This window comes from Populus alba, chromosome 7 (assembly GCF_005239225.2).
Source record: "Populus alba chromosome 7, ASM523922v2, whole genome shotgun sequence".
Classification (NCBI taxonomy): Eukaryota; Viridiplantae; Streptophyta; class Magnoliopsida; order Malpighiales; family Salicaceae; genus Populus; species Populus alba.
In genome coordinates, this window is record NC_133290.1 from 6,999,677 (window position 1) to 7,012,809 (window position 13,133).

At 30.6% G+C, this 13,133-nt stretch overlaps 1 protein-coding gene across 2 annotated transcripts; it reads left to right on the plus strand.

Annotated features, from left to right (window-relative positions):
- Positions 1–6,816: 6,816 nt before the first annotated feature.
- LOC118047808 (E3 ubiquitin-protein ligase APD1) lies at positions 6,817–9,040 on the plus strand. Of its 2 annotated transcripts, none has more exons than XM_035057189.2 (5): positions 6,817–7,029; positions 7,155–7,293; positions 7,667–7,736; positions 8,059–8,380; positions 8,463–9,040. In XM_035057189.2, exons 2-5 carry the CDS (start codon positions 7,216–7,218, stop codon positions 8,539–8,541), a joined length of 549 nt encoding a protein of 182 aa, XP_034913080.1. In that variant the 5' UTR covers positions 6,817–7,029; positions 7,155–7,215; the 3' UTR covers positions 8,542–9,040. The 2 variants fall into 2 exon arrangements, with proteins under 2 accessions (XP_034913080.1, XP_034913079.1); XM_035057188.2 differs by having other exon boundaries at positions 6,822–7,029; positions 7,151–7,293; positions 8,463–9,033.
- The last annotated feature ends 4,093 nt before the right edge of the window (positions 9,041–13,133 follow it).

Below are 13,133 nucleotides of genomic sequence, written 5' to 3' on the forward strand. Positions count from 1 at the left end.
AATTAAATTACATATCTAGAATTTTATTTCCAATTAGTATTAAAAAAAATCAAAAATCTGTCAACCTTTTTAGGTAAAAATTGAATGGTGACCTAGTACTTACAATACCTTTTCTTTGCATCAAAAAGAATGAGTTTTCCGGCCGGAGAAAAAATGATCACAGCGATCTCTACATCACATAGAGTAGAAAGTTCATGAGCTTTCTTGACAAGGCCACCTTTCCTTTTGGCAAACGTGATATGCCTATTTGTTTTATTCTCAATTTTCCTCAGCTGTAGCTTCACTCTCCCCATTCCTTTGTGTTGAAGAGATTGTCTTTTTATTTTACCAAAAATATTTCACCAACAAAACGTTTATCAAGCTGTTCTAGCACGCCCCCAAGAGAGTTAAAAGACCTTTTTGCTGTTCTGGTCTTGTCTATCCACGGCACCATACAAGTGTAATTAATGCAATCCTTATTTTTTACCTCTCTCGATTAGTAAGGAAATCTTTCTTGTTTTAAATTCATGCATCTGCAAAAATAACCTTTACTCGTAGATTCTTTATTAAAGAGCCTTAAAGATAAAGCGAAATTATGAAAAGATGGGCAAGAAAAACCTTATCCAGGTTTTTTTAAAAAAAAATTCTTTATTCTAATTTTTTTTAGTTCATTTTAATACATTGATTTCAAAAATAATTTTAAAAAAAATAAAAATATATTATTTTGATACATTTTTAAATAAAAATACTTTGAAAAATAACTATAATTACACTCTAAAATATACTTTGTCAAAGTCAATATATGATTATACTATTGATATAGTAGATTTTCACATGTGTTTTTTTTTTATTATTATTATTGCATTTAAAAAAAATTTAAATTAAGAATTTTCATTCAACTTCTGTTAATTGTTTTGTTTCTACTTATATGTTATTTGGTCTTTACCAAAAGGAAATTGCAATGTTGGTACATTAACTTTTGTTTTTTTCTCGATCAAGTATGTGAATTTTAACTTTTATTTTTTTGTTTTGGTACCTTGGCTTTTAATTTTTTTTAAAACAAATCATGTCCATTGAGTACCAATATAAGAAATTTGTTATTTTTTTTCTTGCACTCACGTCATATCTATTTCTTTAATTAAAAAATAAATATTTTAATTATATTAACAGTTTACTTATTATTTTTTATTAATCGTAAAATAGGATTTAGCCTCAAAGTAGGCAGCTTGCCATTCTTTTAAAGTGTCAAAGGTAACAATCCTCCCTAAACTATTGGTCAAAATAGAATTAGTCACTAAATGAATTATTTAGTGCTCAAAGTCTCCAAGTAAAATATAATTGCATCCTTCTGTTGGTTAAACTTAGCCCCGTTTGTTTGCTGGAAAGTAGTTTCTTTTTGGAAAATGAATTCCGGGGAAAATGAATTCCGGGAAAGTATTTTCCGATGTTTAGTAGTGTAATGGAAAATAAGTTGGAAAACATTTTCCAGCGTTTGGTTATGTCATGGAAAATGAGCTGGAAAATAACTTACTAATATTTTATTTTTCTCAAATATATTCAAATAATGAGGAACAAATCTTACAAATTAAAAAGTTGAATGAGAATGAAATTGAAAAAAAATATAATTTCATAAATTATCTTAAATAAAATAAATAATAATCAAAATAATAGAGATCAAATCTAAAAAATTAAAAAAAAAATGAAAGATGAAGAAATTAAAATAATAATAATCAACATTTCATAAATTATTTCAAATAAAATAAGTAACAATCAAAAGAATGAGGACCAAATTTGATAGATAAAAATTTCAAAAAAAAAATGATAAGGAAAAAGCAAATAACAATTATAAAAATAAGGACCAAAGTTAATATAAAAATAAAATTTTAAGAGATGAAATTGAAAAATAAATATTCAAAACAAAATATATATAACAATCAAAAGTTTGAGGATCAAATTTGATATAATTAGCAAATAATGATATTTTTAAATTTTTCACAACTTCCGGAAAGTGTTTTCCCCCCAAATTTTTCAGGAAAACACTTTTCTAAAAACCAAGTCAAATTTTCCTTTTACTGGAAAGTGTTTTCCATTGACCAACTTTTCTAATGGCAAACAAACACAAGAAAGTTTGGAAAGTAATTTTCCGGAAACCACTTTCTGGAAAACAAACACAGCTAAAGGGAAAACACTTTCCTGAAAATCAAGCTAAATTTTTCTTTGACTGAAATTGACCGGAAAGTATTTTTTGTTAACCGGAAAGTGTTTTTCGTTGACCAACTTTTCTAATGACAAACAAACACAAGAAAGTTTGGAAAATGATTTCCCAGAAATTACTTTCCAAGAAATAAATATGGCCTTAGTTCTTCACTCAAACTTGTGAGACGCATGTCGTCTATCTATCATATAAAATATACGAAAACTAAATGAAACAAGAAAAAAGTGGGAAAGGAATCATGCCTTTTGCTTCCTTCTTCTTCTCTGCACTTAACAGCCAAACAGCATCCTCTATTAATTTTAATTGCAATGAAAATATTTAATGGCTTAACGACACTAGAGGTCCATTGGCTATCGATTTTTGTGGTTTTAATTTGGGCAATTAGGTTCTTATATTTTAGTCTTTTTGGGCATTAGATGTCCTTACTTCCATAATCAATCCAATTTTAGAATTTTAGTGGTTAAAAATATATACAAAAAATTTATTAAAATCTTTTTTCCAATATTTTTTATTTATTATATATTATTCATACAATTCATATATTATCACTAGATTAAATATATGTAATGATTTATTCTATAACATTATCTAGTTGTACAAAAAGTTTCCCGAAATAAAATTGCTGATGAACATTTGGAACACGATAACTAGATATAAAGGATAGTTGGAATACATTTGTTAAAATATATAAAAACATTAAATATGAATTTAGTATATTGTGCTAATTTTAACTAATCACTTAGAGCACAACAATTAGTATCCTTCTATTAAAAAAAAAATTGTAGGTATCATAATTCTCATATATTTCATTCCCTTCAGTGAATGATGAGTCTTTTATTATTATTAATGTGAGTATCCGAATCAGCTTGCGTGTACCTTAATTAATTTTACGGACCCTAAAGTTAATGACCATATAAGTCTCTAGTGACCTTGAGATTTGTATGACTCGAACTGGTGATCTTTAAAAAGCAAATTTAGAACTTGATCAATTGAGCTACACCCCTTAGAGTTTTCCCTTTTTTTTTTTTAGATTAACGAGGGTGTTCAGGCTAACTTGCGCGCACCTCCACTAATCTCATGAGTCTTGAAGTTAATGACCATGTAAACCTCCAATGGCCCTGAGATTTATAAAACTTGAACTGATAACCTCTGGAAAGCAAACCTAGGACCTAACCAGTAAAGCTACACCCCTCAAGGTTTCCTTTCTTTAATTATACTTGTCTTGTCATTTTCTTCATCTATTTTATATATAATTTCTAACAATTTTATTTCATACCTAATTTTATTCAACAACATGTTTAATCCATACCATATTCCATATTTATTTCATGTGATATTCATTCCACCACTTAATTAATCCATATGATATTCCATTTCACATTGTATTTATTTTACACCATATTGTTTTTCCCATGCATATTAAATTTCTACCTTGTCTCGTTTTACATTAACATACTATGTCATTTATGCTTCCCTTGTATTTATTTCAAATTTTATATATTAATTTTTTTTATTATTAATTCAAACTTCACATATTAAATTTACTTCTTGTGTTTAATTTAATTTTCTCATATTACATTCTGTTGTTGCAGTTCATTTAATTGGATCTCACTGTTATAGTTAATTTTAATTTCACATATTAAATTTTATTGTTGCAGTCCACTTAATTTTCACATATTAAATTGCACTGTTATTATCAATTTAATTTTCTCATTTTACATTCCATTGTTATGGTCAACTTAATTTCCAAATTATTAAATTCTGATAATAAAATCATGTTTCTTTTTATATTATTTTTCTATAGGCGTCTTTTTCACTTAACGTTCATTTATTGTTGTGCAGGCATAACTCACACAATATTTATTTTAACAACAGCTGTCATCCAAACAACTTCCTTCATTTAATTTTACAAATCTTTTCCAAACGGCTAACTTTATTTAAATTTCATAGCCCTCGTCCAAACAATTGGCTCATTTAAATTTTATAATCCTTGTTCAAATGATTGATTTTATTTAATTTTTATAGCCCCGTCCAAATGACTAACATAAATTATTTTATCATATCCATCATTGTGGTCTATTAAACTTTACACATTGTCCGTTGATATTGCAATCGATTATCATTTACATGTGGATGTCTACTGTTATAATTGATTTAAAATTCACAGAATAATTTTCCATCGTTGTGGTCAATTACAATTTACAAATGAATGTTTATTGTTGCTGTCAATTTCAAATTACATAAAAACTATTATTGTTTCATCAATTACAAAACATAACTATTTTACCATTATTACTATCAATCACAAATTACATAAATATAATAACAAATCACATACAATTTCATGTCTCATAGACATGATATCTCATGATAAGTAATTTTGCTCAACACAAATATTTCTTTTCTACAAAACTAACAATCACAAAAGCATCTAAAATAATTAAAAAGACAAGAGGGCGGTTTTTATCTTGAGCTCCTAGCATGCATACTCTTGAAAAATCAGGTCCTCCACTAGATGTTTTTCCTACTTTATTTTAATTTTTTTTCATATTTTTCTCGTTATATACCGAGAGAATATTTCCGTCAATAAAATTCCTCGAAAATTTACTGACGAAAATATTCCTTTAATATTTTTATTTGTATTTATCGATTTTCTGATAGTAACTACGATGGTGTTTCTATGACTTTTCCTGTTTTTTCCCTCTTTTTCTTTTGTTTGTAATGACTCACTAGCCCATCCTGATTACACTTCCTATCCTCATCTATAGATCTCTTTGAGAAATAAAATTAGTGCACAAAAAGAGAAAAGTATTATTATCTTTTTTATTATTATTGTTAAAATAAATGTTCAGACCAGCTTGCATGTACCTAAATTAATCTTACAGATTCTTAAGTTAATGACCATATAAGCCTCTAATAATCATAAGATTTATAATACTCAAACTAGTAACCTCTAAAAAATAATTCTAGAACTTGACCAATTAAGTTACCATATAATTAAAAAGCCTTATTATCTTGAATCTACGACATGTGAACTTTCCGTAAAGACGCGGATGTTATGCGCAGACATTAAGCAATCGTGTGAGCACAAACACAAGCATGGGGATATAATGGAACGGTAAACCATTCTGATCTCACCTTCCTATCCAAGGACACAATATTTGCTGATCATTCCAGCAAACAAGACTTGAGCAAACAAGACATTGAGTAAAAGAAAACAGCAAACAGCTAGGTTGAGATGCATTGAAGCTGATTCCGAGGCTAGCTGGGGATTTTTATCAGAGCAAGGCAAGCAATAACCCAAGCATTCGCTCAACCAACACAGTCGGCTAACCGGAAGAAAGCAAGTATAGTAGTCGAATATGAGAAAACAGTGAGAAGAAGAGGTGTTCCAATAGATAACGAAGGATTAAATGTTGACGAAGTTGGAAAAAAATTCAAAAGATCTTGGCCTTTTGCAAGGTACGGCTAATGGTTCGCAATACCATGAATCATATGAACTTGCGCAATGTGCAGTGGAGTAGGGCTCCAGACAATAGCGTATCCTGCTCGCAGAGAGGAAATTATGTAAAATAACGAATTTCATTGTAAGCAAGGGCTCCAGTTTGAACTCATTTTTAGCTAGTATTGGGCTCGGTATTGAGCCCATTTTATCTATCATTTAAGCTCGGTTTGTGGCTTATTTTCCAATTTTCATTGGACTCGGTTTGTGACCCATTTCTCATCATCATTGTGCTTGATTTTGAGCGCAATTCTCTCTTATAATTGGGGAGCCCATGTTTTTTCTTTTTTTGTTATTGGGCTCAATTTTTAGCACATGTTAGCATGAGGCCTTTTTTAGAATATATATATATATATAATTTTATTTTATTTTCTATTTCATTTTGTATTATGATGTTTTTTTCCTATTTGAAATTAATGATTTTCCTAGTGTATTTGTCTTCTTCAATATTATTAGAGTTTTCTAGTTTTTTTATATATAAAGTAATGTAAAAGTTTTTTTGGTAACCGGAACCATGGATAAATAAAATAAAGTATTTTAAGAATTTTCTTATAATTATGATGTTCTTTGTCTTTAAGGATTTTAACTTGTAACAAATATTATTATCCTTTATTTTTTATGTTAATTTGTCTCAAAATCCTTAATGATTACTTGCTTGTTGTGTGTTATTAGACAATCATGGCTAGATGTTGTAGAATATGACATGCTCACATAATAAAGGAAATTTTCTATTTTATTTTCAAAGAGAAATGGCGGCATGGAGGATTTTACATACAGACAATTATTTTTCTTGTATTTTTTTTAGCTATTAGTTGCAGCACCAAAAAAAAAAATCTGAAATGAAATGAAAATATATATGTTTAGTCTCTTTTCCCGGCTACTATCAAACACAAGAGGATGAAGACAAATTACCGCCATAATAGCTAAACTAATAGCTAGAAAAAATAGATTGAGCTAATAGATACACACACCTAACACAATCTCTCCGAGCCCATTGGAAAACAGCCTGAGCTACCATTCAACTTATCTCGAGATGAGTTGCAGATGCATGGATATACACACACCTAACCTAGCCATCAAAACTAGGTTGGTTGAGACTTGTGTACCAACAAATATAAATCAGCAACTACCATTCCTCCGCATCACAACTAGGTTGGCAATATTGCATGAACCAGCTTCTTCATTTGCTTGCTCCTACTTTTTAGCTTAGTTCCTCGTTCTCTGGTCACAGCAGCATGTTGTCTGAAGCATCCTCTTTTGCAGCAGTCCTCGTGAGATTAGTGATGGAGAAGCTGGAATTGAACGTGGAAGATTGATTTCAAGGTCTCTACAGGTGAAGTGGAAGCTTATGTGTTGTTAATTTACGTCTTATATTTTACTTTACCTTGGGACTTGTTTTTAGTAACATTTTTATGATTTCTCAAGGCTCCAAATTTTCATGTTTGCTTCTCTAGCTAGATACATGTTGAAACTTGAAGAACACAGAATAAAGACAGCGGAGAGGAAAGAAGCATAGGCAATGTACTCCATGGCAGACCTTGCAAAATCCCGTTCTGTTGATTTAGCCACAAGAATTAACCTAACATTGACTAAAACAGTAAGTCATTACCTATATTGTTTCAAAAACTATATAATGTATTCCTATGACTTCAAATCTATTTATAATCTTGTCTTGGTGTTCAATATCTTGCTCTTTTTCAATTTATATTTTTTTTATTTATGTTTTGAGAAGTAGAGAGATAATAGCGAAGTAGGCGCGAATGAGAGTTTTAAATTAGGAAAGAATATATTTTTGGGAAAAAAACCTACTAAATTGAGGGTGTACGGTCAGGCTGGTCAAGGGGTACTTAGTTATTTTTATTACTACAGGGACTGGCTAATTAGTCTTGATAAATTATAATTAACTCCTATGTATTTACAATATTATTCGTATCTATAATTTGATGGTGATTTTGCTTTAATATGTACAGGGTCATCTGCTTGGTTGGTACCCCGCGATTTCTCTCTTGGCTCGTTTAGTTGCGTATGTTTCAATTTTAGGTAAGTTGCTCACAATCCACTGTATATTATATGGTAAAATGTCACATTATTTTTATTCAACAATAAAAATATTCTCGGGCTAGATCTCACGGCAATCGAGGCTAAATTCTTTTTCAAACGATCTTAAAAGCTCACTCCTCCTATCAGTTTGGTGTTCAGAATAATTTAATAAATTCTCTTTTATATATATATATATTTTAATTTGGGCCTATAAGATCAAGATATCAAACATTTTTAACCACTGAACAACCTCTCGGGGTTTCTAATTAATATATAATATTGCCTAGACCAACATCGTCTTCTTCTTTTTTCAATGATGCAGCCTTTATGTTGATTATTGTTCTCATAATTGTGAGATATATGACTTATTCTGAAGAAGAGGGGAATGAGGTTGAAATAAGAGCAGCGGAGACTGACCAACTGTTGCCGAGAAAAGCACTGTCATTATTATTCTCATACGGGACATGTAACAAAGACTTAGAATCAGGAAACTGCAGTACTAGCGGCGGCGGCGGCGGCGGCAAGAATAGTTCTTCGGAGGAATTATATGACGGAAAAATATGTGTAATATGCTACGATGAGGAACGGAATTGTTTCTATGTTCCTTGTGGTCACTGTGCTACCTGCTATGTTTGTGCTCAGAGGTATGCGCGTTTATTCGTAGAGCTATCAGAAATCTGGCACGTTATTAGATATGGAACTCATCCATGAATGAATGCTTTGCAGGATTTTTAACAGCGAAAACAAGGTCTGCCCCGTGTGCCGGAGATTTATTGGCAAAATAAGGAAACTTTTTGCCCCTTGAGGTTTGATTGTAATGATGTCTTATACAAGGATTGTCGTTTTTTGATGACAGGACGAATGAAGTGCATGTCTTCAGCCTTTTCTATTGTTAATATTTTTTTGGAAATTCATGTCTTCAGCTTCAAATTGTGCTCAACTCGATACGAAGGCTTTTAGGGAACAAATTCACCTAGATTGATAGCAAATTCAAAGATTTGCTCTCACAAAACATTTGAGTCCTTTTATGCAAAAATACTTCAAATGTGATATGAAAAAAAGTGTACAAAGTGTTAATTACATGAGCTGTAAAATACTGTTTACCATATTTAGCATATTCTAATTGTATTAATTCCTAAACACTAGCTTGAAAAATCTCACATACTAAACATTGAGATATGTTTTTTATTATATATAATCTTTAAGCCCCGTTTATCTATTCTAACATGGTATCAAAGCAAAGATCCTACTACAAGCCCTAAAAATATCACAGATCTTTCGGTAATGGAGATCATAGACACACTAGAAACTCTAGACAATATCACATAAAAAAGAACCAAATTATTCCCCAAATACAGACTCAAACACAAGACTACTTTACTGCCTAGATTAGTATTAAACTAAATGCTACCAACTATGCCTTATAGCCCTAAATTATTGAGCTATACATCTATAGGAAAAATAAATTGGGTTATATCAATGGGGATTTACCCCAACCAACACCTACAAACTTAATTTTTAGACGATAGAGAACCGAAAACTCCATTGTTAAGAGTTGGTTGATCAATTACATGGAACCCCATATGATCGACAATTTTATTAGATTTTCTACTGCCAAATTAGTATGGGACTCTATTGCCACTACTTATTTTGATGGTTCATACATATCTCAGGTCTACGAATTGAAGAGAAAATCACACAACTAAAACAAAATGGAGAAACCCTACAAAGCTAATAGAACATCCTCCAAGGGTTGTGGAGAGAAATTGATTTTCACAAGCCTAATCATATAGTGTGGGAGCATGACATACAACAATTCAACACTATTTAGCAAGAAGATAGAGTTTATACCTTCTTAAATAAGTTGGACAACCACTACTAGATTTTACAGTTTTACCAACAGACACAATCTGTCAGTATAAGATTCAGATTTCATCGGTAACTTTTTTACCAACTAAATCCCCGACAGAAAGTGTCTGTCGACATGTCTTTCATTGGTAATACCACATTCCATCGCTAAGTTTATCGGCAAAAAAAAAATTACCAATGGTTTTACATACGAAAAATGCGTGCAAAAAAAAAAATTCTCACTAGAAATATACCGGCGGATTTATTCTGTCTATGATAGTAGTATTTCCAGTAAATATTTTTCAACTCTCTATAAAATAATGATGGACTATATTCGTCTGTGAAAGCGTCGGTGATTGTGGTATTTCCAATAAATATTTTTCAACTCTCTGTAAAATGCCGACAGATGTATTCCGTCTATAAATCCGTCGGTGGGGTTTTTTAAAAAAAAAATTAAAAAAAAAATATTTAGAATAAATAATATAAAATTATATAAATTAATAGTTAAAAAAAATTATGCAAATAAAATTTTATTAAACATTAAAAAAAAGAAAGTTAAATAATATTCATTACAAATTTAATGTGTTTCCAAAAAAATATTAAACTAGAACAATGGTGGAGCTAGAGGAAGAGTTTGGTTGTTCCCGGGACCATACGACCAAAAAAAAGGCGCACATGTATCACCACTTTGTGATGTAATGTTCATGACCATTTGGCGGAGTTGCTCATAATTTGCCAAGAGTTGCTTATATTTTTTGGTGAGATGAGTTGTGTATTGTTCATAATTCACTGATAGTTGCTTATATTTTTCGTTGAGTTGAGTCATGTATTGATGCAAGGCCACGAACTCTTTAGATTGGGTGTTTGATACTGATTGGGAGCTCCTAACGGTTGAGACACTACGGGTCGCCCACAAGTTCTCCACCGTATGGTTGGAGAACCCGTACACCTAATTTTTATCAGGTCCACCGAATGATTCTACCTCCATCCACAAATCCAGATCGAAATCCGGATAGGTCAAATGATCATCCTTATATCTCTCCCTCAACCGACTATTAGAGATTTCCTGAAAATGAAAAAAGAAATGATCATATTCAATTCAAGAAAAATAATAACTTACAAAATAAAATGGTTGAATAAATATACCATAAAGTGTTGAGCATGGTTGCCAATGAACTGTTGCGCCCCTTTTTAGTGGTCTTCACTCCGCACGTGCGTTTCTACAGATAGCTCTATTGAGCTCAGCTCATGTTCAAGAGACGTAGCCTATAAGAAAAAAAAAATTAAGTAACAATAAATTGAAATAACAATATATTTCATTTAAATTAATCTTACCATTTATTTCGCATGTGTAACAAACGGAACAAAACCGTCATTGTGCGTTGTGACCAAACCATGAATTTTTCATTTCTGGTTGCCAGCACCGGACTGTGAGCGTCGTGTGAACTGCTCAGACGTCAGGTGCTTAATATATTGCAGCCATATATCTCCTGGGATGTATAGCGGTTTGAAATCCCTCCAAATCGCCACGTCGTTCCAGCTTTGGAGACCGTTATCTCTCGCGTTTTTTATGTCCTTTTTTTGTACTTCATACCAAAAATCACGCAACCTACTTCCATAGTAACAAATTAGATTTTAAAACATAATTTTTTTAAAAAAAATACATCAAATTACTTTCGGTGTCATACCTAGTTGCCGAGAGATTTTCCCACACCCTCCTCGCACGTTGTCCCAGTCAAATTTGTCTTGCGTATAAATAATTTATTTAAAATAAAAATAATAATTTATTTATAATTATAATAATAATTTATTAAAAATAAGTTGGAAATTAAAAATTAACACCAACCTCAAATTTATCAAACCATGCATCGATATAAGGTCTCCATTCAAGATGTCTAGAAACCTGACTCCATTGAAATAATGGAATCTCTATCGATGATATTACTCGAGTGGCCTCAATGTTTGTGAACCTGAAAATAAATTAAATTAATGAAATATTGATTAGTTGTTGATAAATTATGTTATAAATAAATAAAAAACTAAAACCAAAATAAACTTATATTGAAAGGTCGTCCTTCCAATATGCCTTGTACTTACGAGTAAATTGATTCCCTTGTGAAGGCACACCACCTCTGCACTGTGAAACCGCGCTGAAGAGGCAGCATTATGAGTCGGCGCAGGTGCCTCTTTTTTTATCGGCACCTAAGGACATGTCATCCTCACTGCAACCATATATGAGCGATGAGCTATTGATTTTGTTCTACGCATCTACACAATTTTATACGAATATTTACATAGTCAGAAGAAGAATCTTAACGAAAGACAGTCGCTAAGGGAGGGAATAAAGGAAGCAAATCACGGTAGAAATAACATCTCTTTTTTTTTTTCTACATTGCTCTGTTTCTCTCTATTTTTGCCAATTTTCCAGTTGCTGTAAACTAAAATTTGGCTTTCGGTTCAGAGTAATTTTGTTCCATTATTGTTTTAGGTTGTGAGAAAAGATATTTCCAACTTTATCTATGGACATTTAAATACTTATTTTGCCTAATTTGGTACATGATGTATTGTTTTCATTTAAGCTTTTTGAATGGTTTCTGCAATAAATATGCTTTTCTTTTTATGAATTTTTCAATTTGTAATTGTTGATTTTGATATAGAAGGAAGCAAAATAAATGAATTAAGTTGACTTAACTTTCAGGTTAAAACAATAAGATAAGAAAAAATCGTTAAGCTTTTTAACGATAACTTGTAATACTTTATCGGTTTTCACTTTTAAAGCTTTCATCACCGAATATAAAAATTTGTTTTCAACGTTTAATTCAATTGATGTTAAGGAATGAATTAGTGGATTTTTATAGTTAATTTAATTTTTTTTGTCCTCCTTGCTTAAAGGAATTTAAGTATTTGCTTGAATTAAAAGAATATTTATTTTACTTCGATGATCAATCTAATTTGTTGAATGGACAATCTCTTTGAACTGATCATATAAATACTGAATTATCTTTTATATTTTTTTTCAGAAGTTTAATTTTTTTTGGTTTCCTTATTAATCCCTAATCTTTATTTTAGTTTCTTGTAAAAAAAAAATTAGAATAATTTTTCTTGGTTCCACCAAGCTTTGACTACCGTGTTGCAAAAATTAACTTCTTAAAAAATAAAGATAAAAATTAGAATTAATTTTTGTGGTTTCAACAGCGACCACCCATTTATTTTTACTCTTATTATACAAGTTATTATAACATAAGAGATGATATAGTGATTGAATATTGTCATATACATGCCATGTGTCATGTCTTCACTACACTTTGGTCATTGAACTATAGATTTTTCGCATGTATCTTGAAAATGTCAAAAGCAAAGTCTAAAATATTTGAATTATATAATTCTTTTTCTAACTTGCTTAGCCAATGAAGCTTTCTAGGAATATATTCTTAGGCTAATATCTAACACTAGCTTTCCTTTAAACTTTTCTCTTCAATTTATCTTATTAACATATCCAATATATTTATCAATATAGTTCTATGTTTAGGTAATCTAAAGGATTTGTTA